Source organism: Drosophila teissieri, chromosome 3R (assembly GCF_016746235.2).
Source record: "Drosophila teissieri strain GT53w chromosome 3R, Prin_Dtei_1.1, whole genome shotgun sequence".
NCBI classification, from domain to species: Eukaryota; Metazoa; Arthropoda; class Insecta; order Diptera; family Drosophilidae; genus Drosophila; species Drosophila teissieri.
Window position 1 is genome coordinate 13,139,372 of NC_053032.1, and position 25,691 is coordinate 13,165,062.

The 25,691-nt window shown below is 43.6% G+C and overlaps 1 protein-coding gene across 2 annotated transcripts; it reads right to left on the reverse strand.

Annotated features, from left to right (window-relative positions):
* Window positions 1-2,421: 2,421 nt before the first annotated feature.
* On the reverse strand, window positions 2,422-22,431 carry LOC122620837 (mucin-5AC). 2 transcript variants are annotated; one of them, XM_043798489.1, is made up of 7 exons: window positions 22,361-22,431; window positions 19,847-20,417; window positions 14,356-14,930; window positions 8,827-9,061; window positions 7,619-8,343; window positions 6,931-7,036; window positions 2,422-3,668 (listed from the first exon to the last, which is right to left on the reverse strand). In XM_043798489.1, the coding sequence occupies exons 2-7, from the start codon at window positions 19,905-19,907 to the stop codon at window positions 3,358-3,360; spliced, it is 2,013 nt and encodes a 670-aa protein (XP_043654424.1). In that variant the 5' UTR covers window positions 19,908-20,417; window positions 22,361-22,431; the 3' UTR covers window positions 2,422-3,357. The 2 variants fall into 2 exon arrangements, with proteins under 2 accessions (XP_043654424.1, XP_043654423.1); XM_043798488.1 differs by lacking the exon at window positions 22,361-22,431 and having other exon boundaries at window positions 19,847-20,667.
* Between the last annotated feature and the right edge of the window lie 3,260 nt (window positions 22,432-25,691).

Consider the following 25,691-nt stretch of genomic DNA (forward strand, 5'->3'; position numbering starts at 1 on the left):
TGCACTAACGCCCATTTCGGAAAGCCTCGTATTCTTATTCAGTGCGTAATCTTCACCTTTTTCACAGTTTTGCCGTGCACTTTTATTGCATCCTTTCAGGGCGTCCCCTTGGCAAAGTGGTGAGGTGGTGGGAAAACCAGAAGCTTGTATCGACAAAAGTTGCACCTTGAATTTGCCACTTTATGCCGCGAGTTCCCCGCACTTTGCCGCCAGTTAAGTAGTTGTAAGCTGCATAATGTATTTACGCAAGCACCGGAAATTGGGTGCCACGAGCTGGGTGGCAAGGCAGCCATAAAGCCTTGTGGCAGCCATCGTGCTAAACGCGCATAGACAAGTGTGATCCCCTGCGGATGCCAACGGAGAGCTGGGATGAGTATGTGGAAGAGGATGGGGATGGGAATGGGGATGAGGATGTGGATGCGGGCACTCTCCGGCTTCTGCTGGCATATTTTATGGCGTTCTGAATCCAGCTAAATTGCAACAACTCGCTGCTGCGGAGCGGATTTGATTAATATGCAACGTGCACGTAGTTCGGAATGCTGTGGTTTACTGCCACCCATATGGCTGAGATTTTAAACTCGTTCGGTGCCAAATTAACGTTTGCTGAACGTTAAATTTTTGGGCGAATTAAAGTGACTTCTCCCAGCAGCACAAAGCCTTAATATCCCATTTAAGCAGTATTAATAAAACAGAAATGTATTTCCCTTGCCAACTACGAGTATATATGCAGATGCTGGTAATTTCGGAAATTTCTTTGAATGCGAACTTTATGTTAATTCCCGGTGTAATTGGCCAACATTTAGTTTTTAAAACTGACTCGGCACGATAAAGGAGCGCCGAATACAATGCAAATATAGAACTTTCACGAAGGGAAAGCAAAAGGATAGGTGCGCTTGGGCCTGGGCTTTGACATTCATTGATGGAGTTCAGGGCCCAAACCATTTGCTCGCCCTCATTGTCATAATCATCATCAGCCTTGGCAACCGCCAGGCGGCAAATTTTGTGCGGCAATATGCAAATTAACTTAAATGTCAACGTTGGTAAAATTTTAAAAACGACAAACGCAGAATTCCACTCGAAAAGGGTGGCGAACGTGGTCGACAGCAATGGAAGCACTGCCAGCAATGCCAGCAGTGGAAATTCGTTGGATTTGTGCACCAAATACAGGGACGAGCCAGCAGAGAGATGGTGACAAACTGCAAACGTCAACCAATTTTTTTCAGCCCCCTCTACTACGGTAGGAGTACAGGAGCTGGGAGTGAGTGAAACTCGGTGACAATGATGTTAACTAGAGTGTGAAAACTATGATTGGCTGACAACCAGGAGCAGCCAGAAGAGCGGGAGCGGGATGCGGGGGGATGCGGGATGCGGAGCAGGGCTTGTCCCGTGTACAGCCTGATTTATGCCATATTCTTGCTCATTTCACCGCTCAGGGGTCGTCACCTGCATCGCATCGCATCACATCGCTCGTCTCATCTTCTCGACTCGGCAACCACTTTTGCGTACGCTTGTTGAAACAAATGCCACAAACGGTCTTCATTCTCATTCTCATTTTCATTTTTTCATTTGCTCCGATTTCCTTAAAGAGCCTTTAAGCACACTGAAATCATGCATTTCGCTGTGGAAGCTGTCATATTTGGTATAATCAAATGGACATGGCTTTTTAATTTGCCTTTAAAACTAAGCTATTTAGGTGACTAATTGGTTTTTTAGCCGAACCAATTTAAAAGAGAATAATTAAATAAGTATTCATGCCTGGATTTTATAATTCCATTAAACAAAATAGCATTTTTGAGGCTTAAAAAAGTAAAAATGGGCTAAATTTCATAAAATAAAACAATTTGAGTAAAGGAAAGTATAGTTTAAAATTCACAAAAGGCCATCGACTGTCGAATTCAGAATTCCGAATTCAGAACTAATAAGCCGAGTCCACAACATATAACTCGCACAGTTGGCCACGCCCTCTGCCCGCCCAATAACCACAGAAAATTACTGTTGAATTCGTTTCACAAAAGTTGCCTGCTGGGCCACGGGTGGAAATATTTTGACATCCAGTTGGTTTGCCAGCCATCCGGATTTTGCATCACTTTAATACGTTGTTAGTGCGAAAAAAAGATTTCCCCCTTTTTTTGCACGCCCTTGCGGTTTTTCTGGACTGTATGCCATTGGTGAATATTTAACAAACTTGTCTGAAATTCTGAAGCGACGTTGGAATACGTGAGTTGACTAGACCAAGACGGTAAGGTGGCATGCATTTTTACAGAATTTTACCTCAGTGGGAATTTGATTAGAAAAATGTTTTTGTTTAGCAAATGGGCAGCATGTGTCCAAAGGTTTAATGGCATGTAAACTGATTTCAAGAAGTAATCGATTTGAGTCCGTTGAAGAAATTTTATTTTATTTACTTGTATTTCACTTATTTCGTATGGCTTAAGAATTATTGCAAACACTTCATTTCAATTTCAATTGATTTCCATTTGATTTTAATTTTCATTTGCATGTCTTAAAATTTCGTGTTGCAAATCAAGTATACGCAACGTTGGAGCAACTCCTTACAATTCTGTTTATTTAGTTGATTAAGTTTTGGTTTCCCATTGGGTTTTTGTGGCTTGGCTGCGTCTAAAATTTAAGTAAGTCTTTTATATACTAACTAATGTTTACATTAAGTTTTTTGGCTTGCTTGGGATATTTAATTGAATAGAACGCAGTAACACCCGTTTATTTACACTTGTATTCAGTATTCGTTTATCATTATCGTTTATGCGTAAAACTGGATTTTAAGTCTTAAAAAATCAGAGTATTCATACAGATATCATAAGGTATACATACATATTTACAATTTATAGCTTAAGGAAACCAAAGAAATTTGAAATTCATTTGATACTCATTCAATCGCGCTACATGAGCTGAACTACACATTGGGTTTCATTCCATACGATTTCCTTTAAAAATTTGTCAGTGCTCTCAAGCCTTACGAATCGTTTTTGATTATTTAACTTATATATGATACAACCATGGCTGATTCCAATTGATTAACGTAATGCAAATGTTCTTATCTGTTAAGGGCGAATTCTGTGCATTCTATTTACACAATTCTTGCAACTTTTCAATGAAAATATTCGATATGGCGGAACTAAGGCATGAATCTCAATATCAATGTACACTCAGATGGGAAACAAACATGAATCAGGTATGATTACAAATTTAACTTATGGCCTTAGTCCTGTATATATTGCCTTGGCGAGGGTGTATCTTCCTTACTCTCTGTTTATGTGTAATTAAATCGAGTAAAATCTTAATTCGTAGCCTCCTTTAGTGCGTAAAATCCAAGTAACTAGGCGATTGCCTGAGGACAACTCAAGTCTTGTCCTCGGCCACTTTGGTGGCACTAATTGAGCTGCTGACCCTGTGCAAGTTGGCCCCTAATTTGGGTCCTGTTGCCCCTGTCACATCTGCTGTGGCTCCGTCTCCTACGAGTAGAGCCGATGTCCTTGTGGTGGCTTTGCTGGTGGCATTCGGTTGGCAGATGTCCCTGGCCAGTGCAAATTTAATAATCCACAAAAGTGTCAGAAGCGTTGAAACATTCCGCCAGTGCAAATAGCCGTGACATCCAATTAGCGCACTCCAGCTGACACTGCCCGACTTAATGGCCGAGGCGGAATATTCACCTGCCGATCAGAATGGAAACAGAATGAAACAAGTTATTTGCGAGCGCAGAGCGTGGCTTTTTGTGGTTTTTGAACCAGCACCAGTACCAGCACCATCAGCAGTACCAGCACCAGCATAAATCCCGCCATGGTTGCGAAAAACTAATTCAATAATGACACTGCAATCCGCCCAATTTCGCAGGCCCAAATCTCACCCATTCCGCAGCCATCAGAATCAATTTTTGACTAAAAATTAAATCCATCCAGACACTTCCCGCACAGTTCTGCTAAACTCGAACACGTTCGATTGGATAAATAAAGTGCCCATTGTAATTAAATATTTCTATTCAAAAATTGAACAGCAAACACGAGTTGGTCCATGTGGGTTATGCGTGAATTTCGTGTATGGCTAATTCAGCTGATGGATTTTTGTGGCATTCGCGTGAAATGCGCACATGGCAAATATTGATATGCTGCTGGCATTGCCCCAAAATGAACTGAAAGTTTCAAAGCAAATAAAGTTAGCACCTGATACCCGCTCTCTAGCACCACTCATTAGAACTAAATGTGCACCGAGCATAATAAGAGCAATAAATTATGATAAAATTAAGGCTAAGCATTCGTATTCATAGGTAATATATAGTTTAAAATTTGCAGAAATTGAGTTTGGTTCAATTAGCTTATCAGATTTCAATCCAGAACTCTCAAAGTTCCCATGGCACTAAGGAGTCGACAAGTTAACCACAACTATTGCAAACTAATTATGGGTTTCGCAGCACCAGCTTTCCATTATCCTCCCGATATTAATTACCAAAACCACTGAATATAAGCGATGGCAGAGGCAACAAAATCATGCGAGTCATCAGAAAATGGGCCTAAAACGAGCTGTGGTTTGCCGAATCAGTTATGCAATGCGGACGGGGGCAACTTGTCGAATATGTATGGAATTACTTATTTAAAATAATTAAACTTGAATAAATTTAAAAGCCAACCGCACGCTGACATTGCCACTTCACAAAGCGAAGGGCCGAGTTGCGGGGGGCGAGTGAGTAAGCAAATTAATTATGCCACCGGATGGGTCTAGGGCCACCAGCCTAGCTGATTTAATAAATCACAGAGAGAGAGAGAGAGAAGTGCAATTAAAATAAAAATCCCTGAATAAATAAATGATAATGTTATTAAGTTATTAATAATCATTTGTCATGACACAACGACGGGCCAGCGGCAATGCAAAAACTGTAATATGCCACAACAATTGTGCCGCAGAAATGACATTAAGTTTATTAACCTTTTCGCACTTGCACACGATTCGTGGAGAATGTTATTAAAATTATGTAAAAAGCGCAAAGTATGGGCCTCTTCTGTCTGAAATTTCATTATTGTCAGGCACTCAGCCAGGCTCTCACACACACACAACGCACACGCACACACACAGACACACACGCAGCCAGCCACGCCTACGCCCACACACATACTCGTGTACATTATCTCTGGAGCATTGTTTTTCATTATCCTCGGCTTTAACATCCTTTTACACGTTTGCCCAGCTTAACGGGGAAAAAAGCTCGTGGCAAGTGGGCTGTGAGCCTTTCTTTTATCTGCGTCAATTAGTCGAATATTAAAAATACATTAATTCCCTGTTATAAATGATGTTTGCTCTGGCCCCACAATGCGGCCATTTCATAGCAAATTAAATTGTGAATTTATTTTTAAATTCTTTGACGATTGTTTGCCCTTTCTGATCTGACCTACACACAAGTATGGTACTTTACAGACAGGTCGCCGTTTTTATGGCCATTACTCGCTGCGTAACAGTCCTGCCAGCAACTGGCACCTGTCTGCCCCGAAAATCCTGCTGCGAGTCCTTGTCCTCCGTCAGGTGTCATCAGTCACAATCGCTCGGCATTTGTTTTGCCGGGTCTGGGACGAGTGTGAGTTAACACTCGGCACTGTCGAATCATATTGTCATCTGCTGAAGTGCCTTTAAGTAGCGTGCTCCGAACGCAGAGCGACAGGCTACAAATAGCAGTCAAACACAAACACAGACCTCCTCCGACGACCAGGATGAGGACGAGGATGAGGATGAGGACGAGCAAGTGGACATGTTGACGGAGTTGACAGCCGGGAACGGGAACTGGATCAGGAATAGAAAGGACAACACAGCCGGCGGGAGAGATATTCAAACGATTTAAATGCAAGCGGAAATGTGTGGCAACCACAGCACACAGTCGAAAATGATGCCAAACGGTAGTCCATCGAAAAAAGTCTCAAAGGAATGCCTAGTGTTATTATATTTAATTCGATTGAGTTGAACTCTATAGTGTTTTTTCGCTTTGAAAACAATTATTTGTTGTTCGGGAATTAAAATGCTTGTTATTAAAAGGTAATTAAAACACAATCGAATCGCAGAACTTTATACTTTGTTTTTTCTCTTAATAAACTCTTTAATTATCCCGCACAAGAGTGGAAAAAAATAGATTTAAATTAGATGGAAAAGCCATTCGTTACTTCCGACCAATCGACGGACTCTGAAGCGCTGGTTGTTTTTCCTAAGTTTTTTGCTGTGTAAGCCAAACGAGAGGCAAATAGAGCAGAGTGAGATGAAAAATCGGACAGATAGCTAACCATTACGTAGCGACATTTATAGGTCAGTCATCGCAGTCTCCGGCATCACTGCCATTGTTGCAGGCGTCCGTGGTCCTCGGACTCGGCAGTGTCCATGTTGCCTGGCGGACATTGAGCAAATAACGCAATTGTGGCCATTTCGAGATAACAATAAAACTGCAACTGTTCCTTTGCTGGTGGTACCGACTCTTTTGGTTGGATTTGGGTTTGGGTTTCGGTTTCATTTCGTTTCGTTTCGCTGCCATTGTGTTTGCCATTGTAGGAATTGTGTAAACAAAATAAAAACCACTCAAATGGCTGGAACAGTGGTGTTTCCGGGGACAAAAGGCGGTAACAAACAAAATTTTGTTAAATTCGCTGTGCTCTCGGCGTCTATTTGCTGCGGAACTTTCTGTTTAGCCTACGTTCAATTTACGTCCATAATTGGCGGGCCTGCTTATGGGTTGACTGCCTCACTGTGCGGATATTTCGCGAAAATCAAAAGTCAAACCAAACACAAACGCATCCGAATGAAATTCAATTAAGCTAAATGAAAACTTAATTCAATTGCTCAGCCGTACAGACAGACAAACAGTTGAAGCCGCTCCGCCAACGACCTCACCTTATTTCCGCCCACCACCCACCGAATCACCCACATTACAGCCCACCCCCTCCTTACCGTTCAGCACGTGGAGCACAATGGTGCGGGGGGCACTGTTCGAGGGGCTGCACGTGTAGTTGCCGGAATCCAGTTTGACTACGGCCGGAATGATGAGAGAAGCCGTCTGCAATGATAATATGAGGACAGGCGTATAGAGATACAGTCAGGACTCGTTGAAACTAAAACTATCAAGGATATTCCTAAATCATTTCGCAGGAATTCAAGATTTACTGAAATAATAATAAGACAAAATAGAGATCATTTAAACAAACTCTTTGGCGTATGATCTTCAACTGAATACTTCTGGAAATAAAAGATATCATTCTGTAGCATAAAAACAAAGAGTTCTAATGTGTTTTTCCTATTATTATATAATATAAGCAGCTAGGGAATAAACCTGAAACTGAGTGGTGGAAGTGCATATTTCCTTTAAGGACACGCATCTGTATTCACATGCGGAAATATTATTCATCCGCCGAGCCAGCCGTCATACGACATCGAGTGTGGCAGACGCTGACTGCCGGGGCCGTATTAAAAATTATAATTTGACAAACGTTGACAATAAGAATTTAATAAAAATTATTTTACCCACCGCGCGCTCGCGACCATTTGCGTAATGAAAAGGCATTTAATGGGAACGTTTTCAGCGGGCAAATTGCCAGGAGGCGTGCCGGATACGGGGGGCGGAATGCGGTAAGCCACTTACCGTTATCTGCTTAATGAAACTGCTGCTTGGCAGCATGGTTGTCGTTGTTGTGGCCGCAGTTGTTGCCGCCTCAGCCTCCATTGTTGTCAGCCAGACGCTGGTTGTTGCTGCTGCTGCTGCTGCTGCTGCCGTGAAGTCAGTTATGGCTGCACCTGCTCCTGCTGCTGCAGCTCCTCCCACGGATGCAGCACTGGGGGAGGCGGCAAGGAGTCCTGCTCCCGTCGACGTCCCAGAAGTCGAAGGCGTTGCCTCCACCTCGGCAGCCAGCTGAGCTGTTGACGTCTCGGTTGCAACAGCCACTCCTGCAGCGGCACCCACATCGGAAACATCATTCTGGGATATGGCATCTAGAATATATGAACGTGTTATGGTTACAAGACCATTAAGCGCATCCGAGGATGTGGCGCCTCCTGTTGATCCTGCGGCCGTTGTCGATGGTGTTGCTGGTGTTGTGCTGGTGCTGGTGGTTGTGGTGCTGGTTGTTGTTGTCGTGGTGGTGGTGGTGGTGGTGCTAGTGCTGGTGGTTGGCACTTCCGCTGGCAGATCGATTCGTTCAATTTCCGTACGCCAACCGCGACGATTATGCAAATAGATTTGCTTCTGATTGTAAAACCAATTAATGAAAAGCGGCGGCTCCAGAGCCTGGCTAATTATGCAACGCAATTTCACTTGACTTCCGGCCTTCACATGTCGCGTTGACTCGCCAATTAATTCGGTTTTCGGCTCTACAAAGGCAAAGGGGGTGGATAGTGAGTGAGTGAGGATGCAGTGAAAGCAAGGATTCACACACATGGATCCACAAGTTTGCACTGGAAAGTGCAACGGTCATTGATTTATTGTCACTGGCATTGCAGATTTATAGGTGTGGTCAGGGGTTGGATTTGATTTTGGGTTTGGGTTTCAATTCTGATTTTGGCTTCGGTTTTGGCCGCACGAAGGATAATGGAATGTTTGGCCAGTTCTGTGGTACTTTGACTTTTATACTTTGGCACAACTATAGTTTGTAGTTTACATATTTATTTGTCTAATAATAATCGCCTACAACATTGAAGCTAAGTCTGGTTCCATTGGACAATTATACAAATGCGATTAAGTCATTAGACTTATTATTTAAGCCAGCAAATGTGCCATGTTACATGAGCCCGATTAGTTTATATTAGAAACTATTAAGTACCAAAAATTGTGCTACTAAATTTCGGATTACTCACCCACAATCCTCAGGTGGACAATGGCACTGGCCTTGGGCTCCGTGGACACCTGGCACTCGTAGGTTCCTTCGTCCTTCAGCTGCACGTACTTGATCTGCAGCGACCAGCGTTCAGGATTTGGGGAGAACACGGACTGAAAGCGCTGATCCGCGATGAAGGTGGTCTGGTCGACGGTGAGGATGTGGCCGTCCCGCATCCGCAGCCAGGATATCGGCTTCTTCACCAGCTGCTTGACCTGCCCAAATGAGACAGCAAGTTTGCTTTCAATTATCGGCGAATCATTCGAATTGGGGGTTTCAATTTTAAAAATTAATTCAATTATCCCCACACAAAAGCACTTCAAACAGTAAATCCCAGCTTCCCGACCCTGGGGCTTTGGTCAGCGCGGCGATGTTGACGATGATGATGATGATGATGTCAGCAGAAGTTTGGCTTGTTTGCGATGCCCTACCTCAGCTCAGCGGGATATTTTTTGGTAAGCTTTGCGAGGAAAATGTGGTAAAAGGGGCACGTGGATCCCTGGCGGGGCAGTAAACAATCACAATCACAATCACGATAACAAAACGACGATTCATTTGTGTCAATAATGCCAATAATAATTTAGTAGCAATTTGCCCAGGCAGCCATCGAGTAGCAAAACAAAATAATATCCATTAAATTGCCAGTCATCGATACGGAAGTGCCCCGTAAACCATTCCCCAACCATCAGGTAGTTATTAACATTTAAATACAGACAGTAACTGGCCTGACTTCCCCTAATTACACTGACCCAATACACAAACGGCCTACCAGTTGAGCAAGCCAAAACTGAAATCTCGCAAATTGCCACTGCCAAATGCCCCCCATCTCTTCGCTCAGTGTGATTATCGGAGGGGGTAACTATTGTGGTAACTGGCCGAAACGAAGGCGTCGTGACAGAGGCAAATGACTGTCTTTGAACCACTGTCATCAACTACATTGTCGGTGTCAGGGCCCAGACTACGAGGAACTCCAAGGACCCGGCGACGACGACAACGTCATGATTAGATACTATAATCATTTGCGTTTTATGTGCTTGTTGTTGTCGCCATTGTTGTTGTGACTGTCGCCAAGGAAGTGGCGCTGAAGATGCCCCACTTTCGCCCTAGCCACACATTCGCCCCAGCCACACCCCCATTCGAACAGCCGAGCTGGTATTCGAGCTGTTATTGTCGGATGAGCACGTGCTGTCAAAAGCCATCTTCTTTAAATGAATATGAACATCTCCGCTTGGTCGGCAAATCCCGCCATTCGACTGATGTGCTCAGACACCTGCGACTGGAGATCTAAATGATTAGGAGAAGCAGGCGCTTTTTCTCTTATTAAATTTTTCCACTTTATCACCCTTGAGCAGTATAAGTTTGATTCATTATCGGTTCGGACAGAAAGGGTTTCAGAAAACTTTTATTCATCCTTTTTTGAGTAAAGCTTTTTTACATCGCCCATTAAAACGTGGTTTCTCCTCGAAAAGTAGTAGCTAAGTACTTAAAAGCACTGCTTTATGCGCGCTATAATTTCAGTTTCAGCTGAAAACTGGCCATAACTCCTTTAAAATTCTGACTCAACTTACAACCTTTAGGAAATGCGAGAACTAAACAGGTTACCTATTGACTCGTCACGTTCTTCAAAAATCCATTAAGTTAATCACTTCCTAGTGTGTGCCTGCACATGCAAAATTGGCCCACAAATCTGTGAGGAATCGAAAAACTCATCGATGGAAGCCACTGTGCGGTGTGAGAGTTTATTAAATTCCTGCCACAGTCTCCGCCAGGAGTATCCCGGCTCTAAGGACATTATTATCGGGCTGAGCATCGACATTATACTCGGCATTAAGTGAAGATGCTTATCCACTGAGGCCGATGGGCTTGGGCAGGCAGCCAAGTCAGGACTTCGTGTCGTGTACGTGGCAAGTGAGTAAGTAGGTCTCCCCTCGCCATACGCCATTCGCCATTCGCCTTTTGCCAATCCGCCTCCTTTGTCCTTGCGGCTGACAAATATCCCTGTGTGGCTTGAACAGGTTCCCCCCGCCCGATATTAGCTAATTTAAATTTTCGCTGCCTGTGGAGATGTGGAGATGGCGTTTTATTCCTCCGTAAAGTGATGTCCCATAGGCAGCTATCAAGATGGCCCAGTGTTTGCCATTTAAATATTGTTAATTAGTTTTAGCTGCAGCTCAAACTGCCCCAAAACAGTATCAACAGTATCAACTGCTCGAATCGGTAGATCCGGGTGGTCCCAAGTCCAGAAAGTGCCATATCCACATCCTCCCCTCAATGGCTTTTATGTACCCTTGGCTGTCGTCATCACCACACCCGTTCCTGGGCCACCAGCCACCAGCCACCAGTCACCAGCCACATTGGGACTCCGCGTGAGCATCGTTTTCCATCACAGTCGAGCAGACAGCAAAGTTTGCTCATAACATTGCGAATTTTCGTCTAAACTTGTTTGCAAATAATTTCTTTTATTTTGTTGATTCTCCTCTGTCTTCACTGGCGCGTCTTCCTCTTTCTTTTCACACAACAATACACCTCAAAGTGCCTGCTTTCATATCTCCTCACCAGAATAACACAGAATAACACAAAATACAAAAAATACAACAAAAAACAAAAAAGGCAAGATACAAAAATGAGAGAAAACTTTTCGCTGAGTTGCCGAAAAAAACCAAGAAAAAGAATGACAGCGCGATGGAAGGGAAGGACTGTCGATTCTGGGTAAAAAATACTCAAGTGCTTGCAGGCAAAGCATTTTTGTGGCTTTCCCCCGATTTTCGGCTCCTTTCGATTCGTTATCCTTCAGCTGTTTCCTTTGTGACGCCCACGGTCTCAAAATGTATTATTAATTGATTAGGTTTAAGCAGATTTGAAGATTATTCCGGGCATATAAATATGTACTCGGTGCGGTGCACTTTGCCAACAGCCACGAGCGAATATGGCAATATGGGATACCCGAGATTGTGTGGACGAATTTAAATTATCTGATAAATATTTTACACTAGATTGTTTTTCGATATCGAGCGGGGAAAGTTCATGGTTGAGGGAGCATTTCGCCGGTGGGGAGTTGGCAAACTTATTTAAGCTTAAATGGATTCCAATAATTTAAAAATTCCAGGGGGGATAAGCTAAAACTAAATTGTAATTTTCGTTAGTAGCCACTGGACGTAAAAATATGTAATAGACTACAAAAGCTCTCAATTGCTTATTCCTGGCTGAATTTAAAACCAAAATAAAATTGCTTTTAGTCGCTTTAAATCTAATGACTAGTTTGATGGCAATAGTTTTCACCTGGCTAATCAAAGTGTATCTTTAATACCGTTCTCTTTCCGAAGTTAATACAAACAAGACGAGATCGGATCGGGGGGTGGGTATTTATGACCCCTCGCCTTTCAGGTGCACCCTTTAATTAACTCGGCACCTCATCATGCGATGGCTACTTTTTCTTTGCACTACAATCGCTAGAAATGCTGAACAGAATAAGTTCGCATCTGCAGCCGTCAGTTGGGCGGAGTATTTATTCCTGGAACTTTAAGTTCCGCTGCACGCCTTGGCAGTAATTTCCTGTCCAAACAGTAACCAGTAAATAGTAACTCTGGCAGTGGCAGCGATAGAATCCAGCAGCGCCAATTATAATTTGCAATGCGAAACGCGGATATGCGGATGTGCGGATGCAACACGCGGATGCGCGGATGTGCGGATGCAGTAGACAGCAGGCAAAGAGCCAAGGAACGACGGGTAACTAAGTTATTAGCGGATGCCAGGGCAGCTCACTCGACCTTCCTCTCACTCCCCACTCCCCACTGCCCGCTATTCCTGCGTACATAAATGTGCACTTATGTACTTAGCGGATGTATAAGCGTACATAGTGACAACTATTTGGGTCATCGTTTTTGAGGAGCTCCAAACGAAAATTTGTCTCCTTCAGCATCTCCTTCGTCCTACTCGCTTGGGTATTATGATTTTTTGTTCAGTAGTTCGCAACGTAGTGAAAAAGATATAGCTCTCAGAAAGAAGTTTGTGTATTCTTTTTTGGCATCATTAGGCAAAACTTTTCAGGCTTTTCCTGCAGACTGTATATGTATCTCGAATATCCCAAAAGAAAAGCCTGGAACATGAGTTCAACCTACATTTAAATACATTTTGTTATTACATACATACATAAGTGTCAAACAAACGGTTAATGTGATAGGTTTGCTGAATACAATCAGCGGAGTTGCAGCAACAAATGAAAGCTCTGAGTTTTGTAAATAAGTTTTCTTCCCTTTATACAGAGGAAAAAGAGTTTTCTGTAACATTTAATAATAATTCGGGAGTTTGTCGTATATTTTCACACAAGTAGGCTAGTTTAAAGTTAAATGTGCATGTCTGCATCCGTATGAAACTTGAAACACGACCTTTTTTAAGCTATTTACTAATAGTTTCTGAAGCCTAACATTTTATTCAAGTGTACACATCTGCTTATGTATGCCCTTTGGCCAGGGCGTGGCATCGACATCGACATCAGCATCGGCAATTTCCGGTTTTGTTTTCGTTCAGTTCCGACAGCGGCCAGCGTAAATTAGTTCAAAGCTCTAAAATGGCGAAAAAAGCGGAGCGGAAGTCGAGCCAATCGATGCCACATCCCTTGGGTTCAGCTTCTCCGACTTCCAAATTGCCTGGCTTTTGAACTGATTGAAGGTGTGGGGGGGGGCTGTAGTAGCAGCTGCTTATTATAAATTATCAATGATTAATAAAAACGCTCTTGTAAATATTGGCACAACCAACAATTTGCCGAACAACTTCGCTCTGATGGATTGCTTGGTAAACAAAGGAGCATGAAAGAGTTTGCTCGAGGTGGCTGATTGAATTTTCAGGAAATTTTCCAGCCACTTCTACCTCGAGTTTCAGCCAATCAGCCAATTATGCCTTTCGAATTCTGTGAACTCACATTTCGGTTTGGCAGCGTTCTCGTTTCTTGATTCTGATTTCAACAGGGAAATCTAATCAGGGCCCACTGACTAATTAAAGGTAGAGTCATGCGGGAATTCACACGGGAAAAAGTGTGTTATAATTTGGCCGTGAATAAAATATTTTGCATACATTATTAGTATCAATGCAATATTTTATTATGAGCCTGCGCATTTTCATCGACATGTTAAAATAACGAGTACGTTTTTTTCGCCATTTTTTTAGATTGCACTTAATAATAATGGATTTCCTTTTTAGTGCAGAAGTGTCTTTTTCTCTCAGTCTGAACTTTTGAAAAACCAATTTTATTTATTTGCTCATGTCTGTATATTTGCGATTGGAATCATTCCATAAGTTTTCCGTCTAAGTGCCTGCCCCAAGAACGGAAGCATCTGTCTGCTCAAATAAGAAATGTTCGAACTAGATTTAATTTAGGATGGAACAGCATTCATTTTGATTTGCTGATCTCATATCCTCTCTCCCCCATTTACCTCGAATAAGCACCCGAAGCTATGTTCCCATTTCAGTGCCTGGAAGAAGGGGATTTTTGCAGTGTAGCTGCTCAACTTACATTGCATGGCAGATAGGCATGGGTGCCCGCCTGGCTAATTATTGTCTGGTAATCATCTATTGTTGGCGGTGGCTTCAGCGTTGTTGTGGCCACCGGACGGCGAGTTGTGCGCCTCGTTGTTGTTGTTGGTGTCGTTGTGGCAGGATCCATGGTTGTTGTAGTCGCTGCAGCTGCTGCTCCTGGGACTGGGGGGGCATCCCCGAATGCCGTTCCGTTCGGGGCAATCGAAGCTGCAGATGTGGCGTTGTCCTGCGTGATTCTATAGCTGTGCTGCTCCTGGACATTCCGATTGCTCATAATCAGATTCGCTTCGAGGGCAGCGGTCAGCCTCAGTCGCTGATCGCCATTGTTGCTAATGTTATTAATGGCTACATTGTTGCGGGAGCGATTCGGAGGCGATGCATCCAGAGCTGCAGCCATTGTTGGCCTAAATGCGCTGGCTTTGTCCAGCGTCTGGGCCATTTGCGTTGTCGCCGGAATTAATGCCTCGCGCCTTGATTGAGTCCTTTGAAATGCTCGCCCATTTGTTCCATTGCTGTTTAATATTGATGTCTCCTCCGCCTGCCCTCCGTTGGCTGGATAATGGGAGAAAAAAGGAAAATGAATAGGTTGTGAGTGGAAATTAATGACTTAGTGTTTTGTTTTCTGTCCGCTGTCCATTGTCCTTAGTCCTCTGTCCCCTCCCTTTCCCTTTCCCTTTCCCTGATCCCATCGCTGTCCCTCAGCTCCGATATATATATTTCAAATGCCATGATCCCCATTTATCTGAAATACTCGTTACGACAATTAAAACGATTTACGGCCCCCGACGTTTTCGTTCAATAAATTAATCTTCATTTCTCGGTTGCCTACCTCAGTACCGAAATTGGCAAAAGTTTAAGTCGAGCCTCTGCGAAAGGGAAATTAATTAGCTAATTAAGGACTTGAATTGATTTGCATGTACTTGGTGTGAAGTGGAGTGAAGGGCCTGTTTTCAGCGACAGAAAAGTTTCGTGGAGCCGCTGGCACGACCAAAGCTGGTAATTGGTACTAAACTGCTTTTTGGTAGCCTTGACAACTCATAAGGCGCCAATCGTTGGTGCAGAAGAGCCACGGGTTCACGGCCACTGCGCCCCACCTGAAATCGCAATAAAGTATTTACGAACATCAACTATAAATTATATGTCTTTGACACACGATTCGAAAGCTTATGGGGCTTCCCCGAATGCAGATTGCGGGCTGCAGCTCTCCATACACTGCAGCGCGTAAATTCTGCCAAATTGGCACCATAAATTTCGCTCGAAACTTTCCGAAAGTCAAATGATAGATACAGCCATCGAAAGCGAAAGTATGAGTGTGTGGGTGCGCTTTGGGGTCTGCGAAATACTTGGCAGTAGGTTATATGAAAGTTATCCAAAGATTGGCCAGGACTTTGATTTAAATTTTGTGCAACCTTATGCACTTTACTTGCCAACTAAACAAGTGTGTAAAATGCATTTTGGTGTACAAAACGAATGTAGGAATTAGGAATATGGGGTTATTGGGCTCGAGGAGCAAAACTTTTTCATGCATACTAATTTTTTAATACTGAGAATACTGAGAAAACAAAATATTTGTCTGCCGCACAACATTTTGTGAATCTAGTCCTCTAGCGCCTAGAAATATGCAACACATCCTTGCACAATGCTTCGTTTTCACTTAGCTCCATTATTTGCAATGCCATCGGAGTGTGGTGTGTGTAACTCGGTCTTAATTAGCTAATGAACAGAGATCACACAGATACACGGGAAGAAGTGGGATCCATCAAGTGCCCTTCGCCAGCCATTGAATCTCGAGTGGAATCGCGCAAAGCCAGGGAGGAGTCGAGGACTCCGGCAGGATCTAATCAAGTTTAGCGTATTTCGCCGGGCTCAAAGTAGATGCAAAACCCTGGAAGTCCTTTTAATGATTCCGGCCAAGTCGTGCGTGTGTCTGTGTAGCCTCTCCTCGTCCTTCTGGGCCCTGCTTGTTTATGTGTGTATGTGAGAGCCTGCCTGTGCGGCAGTGTGTGTGCGTTATCATGTTTTATGTTTATGCTTCGTGTACGTGCAATAAAGATAAAGCGATTGCATATAAAAACTTTTTAATTGCCTGCACTAATGATGCACTGCAGCCAACTTGATTATAATAAAGTTACAAAAATTCCATTTCCCTTCGAGCACAGTGGGCCAGGAATTTCAGAGGAGAGTGGAAAGTCTAAGTAGCCAAGATGGTTTTATATTTTACTAGAACATTTTCCTACGTGTATATACAAAATTCTCTTGTATGAGCACATGTATTTGTATTAATATTTTGATACTATTAAACATTTCTTATTACTGTAGTTAGAAAAAACAAATGATTGTCTCTGTTTGTTAGGTGTCTGAAACTATTTCACTTTATGTGTAATTCACCAACCTATTTAAATAAAGCAATTTGCATTAACAGTAATTAAATGAAAAACTTCTTCTTTCCTCTGGACTTTCGTAGACCACTGTCAGATGCTTCAACTCATTTGCCCGCAAAACATATAAAAACCAACAGCTGCCGTCTGGCGGCTCAAGGACCTCGAAAAAGGATGAGGCATTCGCGGCAGTAAGTGGGCGGAAAGATGGGCGTGTCGGCCGGCGATGAAACAAATCAAAAGAGCATAAAAAAGTGCAATAAAACAAGCGAATTACTGGGAAGTCCGAGGCGCAGGCCGAGTGCAAAGAAAAAATGAAAACAAAATAATAAACTCAAATTATTACGAAAAAAATTATCATTTAGGGCAGCCCTGCATGGGAACATTAGCGTTGTTTGGGGACCAAAAAACGAAGATGGAAGAAAACGCGACAACTGGCGAAGCCCTAAAAAAAATTTGCTTAATCTTTGCGCGGCAAAGCAGAGGGAAAAGAGGGAAAAGTCGCAAACTAAAAAGTTGTAAAAACAGACACGAACACAGCCCCCTCTGCACCCTACGCCACTGAAAAAACAAATTGTGCGCAAGGATAAAAATACAAAAATAAAAATGAGACACAAAGCGATGGTGGGGATGGGGGGGAAATCAAGTCGAGCACTTGACGGCGGATGGAGGAAAACTTGCGTAATGAGCCTGGGGTGTGGGGTGTGGGGCGGGGGAAAATCGGATGGGGAACACGAAGCTCTCACACATAAAATGAGCTTCATCATGCAGAATTTCATTGACTGGGGAAAACGGGGCAAATGGGGGAAAAGCTGCTGGGACTGCACGGAAACTTGAGCTGCCGCCTTACACTAAAATTAACCGAGCAGGCAGGCTCCCAAGTCCCGCGGGCATTTTTAGTCGAAAGTGTTTTAATCAAACGCCCCTCTACACTTTCATCGGCCGGAAGCGAGTTGCGTTTGCCGGAGTCCAAGTTTGTCTGCCGCTGTTATTGTTGCGGAGTTGCTTGTTTTTGTTTGGGTGCTTCTGTTATTGTTATGGCAACAGTTATAATAACACCAACACAAGAACGACTAACTATGCGAAAAATCGCAACATTAACATATTATTTTGGGTGTTCCACTATTTTGCGATTATTATTTATTCTGCACCTAATGAGGAGGAAAGAATCCAGTATTTCTCTGAGTGTGAACCCCTGCAGGCTGACTGATGTCCTGGTCGCGCCTTCGTTGTGTCCGTCTCGGCCTGACAACATTTCGACACTTCTCCTAATTATGATGGGCATGTTGCCTGGATGGAATGATGAGGCTAATACCGAGGCTGATGCTGATGCTGATGGTGATGATGATGATGGAAATTGGCTTAACCCCAAGGCGCCCGGCCGCAGTTATGGAGCGGCGTAATCTCCCACCGCCGCCAACCCGAGTTAACTCGATGCCAGGAGGACTCTCGGCCGGACACTCTCATCAAAATGCCAGTCTAGTTTTCGCCCATAATGATGACAACACCGATGCGATGGCAGGCAGAAGGATGAGGAAGCAGGCGAAAACAGGCCGTAACTTTGTGTAATAATTGTTGTTAAGCGTTTAAGTCGGGCGTGCCACTTTGGCGGCCAACCAAAAGGCTTCCCGTGGGAAAATAACCCGAGACTTGAACGACTTATCGCTACCACAAGGCTGTACGGCCGAAAAGCCAACAAAAGGGGGGTTTCGAGTGGAAGGAGTGGCCAGAACCTGCAGTTGAGTTGGGTTCGCTTTTCGTGGAGGCCCTTGTGAGTTGCCTTGCTTTTTGCTACAAGCAGTCAATGATGCTCAACTGGGCAGCTGAATTTGATTAAACAAAAGTAAAAGTTTTTAACTTTTTTCGCTCTTCCACTTTGCGCCCACCCCAAGCCTCCTTCTGCCCCACTTGTTACCCGGATTGTTGTTATTTCCCGTTCAATTGGCTGAATCTCCTCAAGCGTTTCGTCAATCACTTTCATGGCCAAAAGAATCGAACAGCTTGCGAGAGGAGGTAAATGCCAAAAAAAAAAAAAAAAAAAAAACAACAATAAAAGGGGTTAAGCCAGGGGTGGATGCCAAAGTTGCGAGCTTTTAACACAATTTAAGGCATCCAGAGGCGCCCCCCGCCATAGTTTGCTTCCAGGGAAATTTCGCCCATTGCTCGGCCTTGCTGCATTTTTTTTCCAGCACACCCAAAACTTTTCTATTGAAAAAACGAAAAACAAAATTCTGATAGGGCAGGAGTGCAGCGTTTGATCGAGTTTGGTTCATTGATGAAAATGTCGAGAGTCACTTTCGTTATGCTTTAGTTTTCACTTTTAGTTTAGCAATTCCTGCCTTTTCATTTTGCTATTTTGATGTTAATTACCTTTTTCTCTCTCTTGTTTCGCCGTTGAATTCGTCGTTTTTATTTGCTGAAAATTGTTGCACAAGGACTTGGTCAAAACGTGTTTTTAATTCCTTTTTCATGGAAAAGGTAAAAATCGTGGACAATTTGGGAAAACCATTAATTAACAAGGAAAACCATTCAACGGATATAATCGATTAAAATGGCTATGGCTGTGCTTCAGTTACTCATTAATCTTATTTAAGGTCATTAAATTTTAATTATAGTATTACGTGACAGTGCACTTATTGCTTTAGACAGCATGTTGTTAAAAACATTTCAAACAACTTATTTTAGAAGACATATATAATATTATTTCACAATGTAAAAATCTGCGACTGTGTACAGCAATCTTTAGGATTTTCCCAGAATGTGTTCCGATGCGAAAATACCAGCATAATTTAAATTGACCCTGACAAGCCAGTCAAAAAATTCCGGAGCAAAGCCCCACGCCCTTGTGCACCTTTCTTCAGACAGTCGGCGCTAAAATATGCACAAAGACCGTAAGATGTACGGCAGGCAAATGCCCTAAATTCGCCCGCAAAATGCTTTTAAGCCGCGCATATCAAATTGTTTTCCCCGAAAACAACATGGGAAAAAGATTCAGGGAGGGATTCAGGGGGGCAACTGAGCTGGGGGGATAGTCATTTAATATGCGACAAATGTATCGTGCGAAATAATTTCATATTTGACGCAGCTTACCCGGCAAACAGATGAGCAAGGCCAGCAAGATCAGGCGCCGCGGCATCTTGGCCAACTCCATTAAAGTGCCAAGCAAATTGATAATCCTTGCTCCGTGTCGAGTCTGGAATTGGACGTGTTTCGCGCCCCGAACTCCGCGTATCGCGTATGGCGTATCGTGTATCTCGATTCTCGAGCCGCGTATCTCGTTCCGGGTTGCCGATTCGGTTCCTTGCTTCGCGGTCCTTGGCCAGCTAAATCCTGTGGCCTTAACTGGGTCACATTGGCTGTCTGGCGGCGTTGGGCCGCAGAGGCTGGAGCTGGAACTGGAGCTGAAGCTGAAGCTGGAGCCTGTGTAAATTTATCCCCTGCCTCGGCGGGGATTCCGCGTCCAAATCCGCTCTTGTTGGATGCTGCTGCTACTGCTGCTGCTGCTGCTGCTGTTGCTCTTGTTAATATCGCGTATACGCCTTGACACGGACTGCTACAATATATTCTTCTGCTTCGCGTTGCTGGCGTTTTCTCGGTGCACAAAATCGCAGGGTTAACATATTTTCAAATTGCACTTGCACGGTAAGCTTGTCGGGGCAATCTAAAATAACTAAAAGCTGAAAATGTCGTAGCGAAAGCTGAGAGGCAAGAACAACACGTGGCCAATTTTAAATATTCCCACAATGTGCCCGTCGAGCTGGGCCTCATCCTACATTTTAGGTCTTGTATTCCCATATTCTCTGGCTCCTATGGCCCCACTGGCTCTTATGGTTTCCCTGATTCCTCTGGCCCGTGGCCCAGTTTATGGCCGGCATTTTGCGCCGCGTCCTGTTTTTGATATGTTTGTGTAAGTTTTCGGATGGCTTGGGTAATGTGGGTGCTCCTGGCATTAGTTGCCCGAACTAGGTGTTCCCATTTCCCTCGGACATTTTGAAATCTGTCTCAAATCTTTCGCCCGTGGGGCACAAAACAGATAAAGAAAAGATTTTTACACGAAGAGAGGAATGCTGATAATATTTAAATAATAATATGAAAAAAAACCTTCGAGTAGAAGTAATAAAATGTAATCTTTACAGGAGTTGACCCATCTGGGTAGCATGAAAAAGTAACCATGGCAGCTTTTGGCGATATCCTGGCGAATTTGGTTTTCGGAACCCGAACACATGTTGTGTAAGCCCGAGCTGGGGCATTCCATTTGACCAAGCTCAGTTGCCGTCGTTTGCTCGGTTTCCCAGCTACCCGGCTACCCAGCTACTGCGGCTGCTTGCGTTACCTCATCTTTCTTTTACGCCCCAGACTATTTGGCATTAACGAAATTTATTTATGCGGGTGTTTAGTGGGGCGTAAAAGGAGTACATATGGCCATCCCGTCCGGGCGGGCGAACACGCCCACCGAGTCCACTTACGGATGCAGGACACGCGCAGGATGAATTGAAAGGATTCTCGATGGCTAGCCAAGGTGTAGGTGTAGGTGTAGGTGTAGGTAGGTCGGGCTGACTGGCTCGCTGACTGGCTGGCTGGCTGGCTGGCTGAGTCTGGCCAAGAATAATGATTTAAATGCTGTTTTGTCTTTGCCAACAGATGGGCCTGAAGTCGGACTACGAGTGGCAGTCGGAGCTTGAGAAATGCCAGGCATACATAAGTAATGGCGGTGGAGTAGGTGGCCCAATGAAGCGTTAACTCAAATGTTAAACAAATGTAATGTTCCGGACGACTGGGTCGTATGCCCACCATAAGGATGGGAACGAGTTGGGTTGGACCTTGAGCCAGAGCTTGGATAACACAAATAATATTAAATTGATTGCACAAACAAAACAGCAGCGGAAGTGTAAATGATTTAACACAATTCCTATTTCTACTCGCATTCCGCATCCTCGACTTTTGACTGTTGTCCGTCTCGGTCGTCGTCTTACTTTTGGCCTGAGCTGAGCCATCTGCTGTTCGAACACTCAGACTTTTGGCCCATGCTCGACGGAGTGGAAAGCGGGAAATTCCCATCTCTTGTAATTTTGTTTATTTTGATTGCCATTCAGTTTCCCAACTGGGTCATTAATTCGTTATTGTTTATGGGGTTATCTTAAAACGATTTTCGTGGTAGGTCTTCTTCAACTGTTTGTTAAGGGAATTTACTATAGTTGAACGGGTTATATTCGTATATTCGTTTAGTCATAGCAGATTGACAAGTTCGATTCGATTTAATTAAGAAAGATTTATTTATTTTAATAGTTTACTTTATAATTTTTTTGTGTTATTTTTCAATGTTTATTTTAGTTAGGATTCTGATTCATAGTCTCGATCTCTGTGACTATATAGCCAAAAAGTTTATGAAGTGGTTTTTTTTACAAGTTATTGTAATTTGTTTAGGCCTTGTTTGGTTAGAGTTCAGAAAACTGTTTCGGTTTCCTTACTTATAGCTTGTGTGGGTTGTAATTTATCCTTCGCCTTCGCTTTATTTAATTAAAATCACTTAATGAGTATTTTGGAGTATTTTACGGCACAGGTCCGATCACTGTATATTCTGTCAAGATCCTCTGCAATATTAACCATTTAGGGCTCTCCGTGGAGGCTGTTTAGTCTGCGTTCGGCGGCTGTGAAGCGAGAAGCGACCACGCTTGGCACCGGCTAAAAGTAAACTAAGCCAACTGACGACACCTTAACAGGCCAAGTCAATCGGGCCCGAAGTGAGCCGAAAAGTTTGGCTCGGTGGCGTTTACGCAATATGCGCTAACAGCGGAAGAGAAATGAAGCTGCTGCTGTTAGCGTTAGCGAGAGTTCACGTTCACAGCAGCAGAAATGGCGCCCAGCATGTGATGTTAAATTTGCAAAGTCTGTCAACGAAACAAATGCAATTACACGGGTAAACTGCTCTATTGTTATGGGGCATGTTTTATGCATTGAGCAGTTAGGCAAATTACTCATTTGGATTTTATGTATATTGTAGTCTGTCAATGCATAAACCCCGACTGAGACCTAAATTATCCCGTAAGCCCAGTTAATTTCGGAAAAGAGGGTTAACAAGAGCGAAAGGATGCAATCATAGCACCGTTTATGGCAGCCTAACAGTGCGATAACATAATTCCTCATTAACGTCGAACCAAAGGCGCCTGCACAATGCTCAAAAAAAATGTGCTGGCCAAAAAAGAGGGGCAAAAACAAAGCGGATACGAACGAAAGTGGGACAGCAGCAGTAGCAGCAGCAGCAGCAGCAGCAGCAACCAGAGAAAACCGCATCTTGGACGGATATACCGTGGCAAAGTGCAAAGCACTGGGATAACCGAGGATGTGGCGGGCTGGAAGGGAAACAAAGGACCAAATTATAATGCAGACGAACAGGACATAGATGTCGCCGCGAACTGCAAGGACATTCGCGAAGGCAGGAGTTCGGATTTGAGAAGAGGAAATACCACCCCAGCAAAAACTAAAGCTTTTGCATAAAATTCAATTTGTCGTGTGCAGCAGCCATGAATACGCCGCACTCCGGCTTTAAGCCGAACCTGCTGATGGTCCCACGGCTTCCACGGCTCCCACCACGCCCACTCCGCCCCCTGGGCGTAACATATGCGCGAAATTACTTACGTAGTGCTGTCAGTGACAGTTTTGGATCTGGAACCACCCCAGTGCCGGCCCGAAACCCAATTCCAACCTCAGCCTCAGCACCAGCCCCAGCCCCAGACCCAGTCCAAGCCCAAGCCCAATTTCCATCCAATCCCAGCTCCATGCCGAAACCCCCACAAAGGCGTGTAAAACAAAGGCTGCATATATGCAGAAGACACATTCACTTTTTAATGCACCCCGCCCACATACACAATTGCGAATATTTTTATTGTTTATGTAGTTAAATAATTGAACCACCCACGGCCACGCACACAATCATTGGCAAATTAAAACGATTTTTACATACTCGTATACTATGTATGTATATACGCCTTTGTTTTGCTTTATGCAGATGTATTGGAAGGCCCGCAGCTAATTGTTTTTCATACAATATAACTAAAAGAATTACTCAAAAACATTTGCCCGGAACACAGACATGTCGAGAGTTCATTATAGCGCTATTATATGGGCTTAGTAGCTTGACCGAACAAATGTTTGCCCCGTCAAATTTGTATCTAGTTGGCCATTAAGAGTTGTCATATGCAGGAACCAAATTAGTTTTTCTGAATAGAGCATACATAACAAAAGTTGTTCAAACAGAAATATTTTGCATTTTAATATTGTTTCACGGACTTTGATTAAATTTCTTCTTTAATGTACTAATATTCCGCTTTACCTCTCGCACTTCTTTTCCATTCCCATGTATAAACAATCGAGCGAATTATCCTTGCCAGGTGGAATGAAGAAAAATTTTCTGCTTAGCTTTGCAGTTCACTCAATAGAACTCAATCATGCAAGAACCCTGGAAATGAATTTCCCCTGCCTTTTGCACACCTTTCACTTTTTTCTCACAAGTCATTAATCACAGTTGTTGAAGGAAGGGTGGAGGGAAGAATTATAAAATTACTCAAAGGAGCAGATAAAAAAGTTGATATGGACGAGCCATCTTAAATGGGTCGATGGAATTAATGCGATTAATGCCCGCTCCGCGTACAATGGGTAATCAAATTAAAATCAAAAACAGAACTTAAGCGATTTCGAAATATTCTACAAAGAGCATAACATTTATAGAGTGGGATTAGACTGGACCCTGAACGTAAACGGATGGAAATAGGGTTTTGCTTGAGGTTGGATCCAAGCTAACAAAGCTTTTTTACTATATTGAACAGTGTATTAGCTGTTTTCCAGGTAAACGTCTCGTTTCCACTTATTATATACCGAAACTCACATTAAAATCACTGCTTCCTGTGGCCAGGAAGAGGCATACCAGCCAGGAAAAACATAAATTTCTGGGTAAAATGTTCAGCAGCCAGCAATTAATTCAAAATTTATAGCCAGTCAAGCACTAAGGCATCATTGTCCACATCCCGGCACATCCATCGTGTCCGGCTAATGTGAACTCATGGGCGGTGTTCTGCTCGGGATGAGGGGGTCGTTAAGGGGATAATTCCAATTTAGCTGTTGAGAGGACCATGTCGGGTGGAGGGGCTATATACTGTGTAACAAGGGACCGCATTAGCCGCAATGGCCGTGTGTGACAGCTGGACGTTGTCGCATATGAGTAGGAGTATGCCGGTCCTGACTGTGTCATTTATGCATTGGCGACTGATTGATTTGGCACACTCTGGAGCCCCTCAGCTCGAGGGAGTCAAGTTAATGTTCAACCAATGTTCCTGCGGTCGACAGCAGCTCCAGCCCGAAGTGTTGATCACTGCACTCGAAAAGCGCACTGAATATTACTAAAGCATGATAAGCTTCCTGAAAATGCAGTATTCAGGGGTTATATAAACAAATCAGATTCATTTGTTTTGGTTTGAAGAGACGGTTTATCATACCCAAATGAAATCAAAGTGGGTCTTCTATTGTATTATTTTAGCATACAAAAATAGGATGTAGTAATTCAATCTCTTCATTTAAAAGAACACCAACTAGAAACAGTATGATGAAATGAAATATGTGACCCGGGGTCTGGGGTGCGTTGTTCTTGCGTTGTTCGTTGTTCGTGCGTTGTTCTTGGTGCGTGGCCCGTGGTGCGAGTGTGTGGTGCGGTGTGCGGGGTGCGGGTTGTGGGGTGCGTGATGTGTGGTGCGGGGTGCGTGGTGTGGGTTGCGGGGTCTTAGTCTAGGTCTGGGTCAGACGGACATGGTCAGATCGACTCGGCCATTGATCCTGATCAAGAATACATGTACATATATACTTCATATGGTCGGAAACGCTTTTTTCTGCCGGATCGGGCATGCGTTATGCAGATATTAGGAGAATGCATTTATACCTGAGAAAC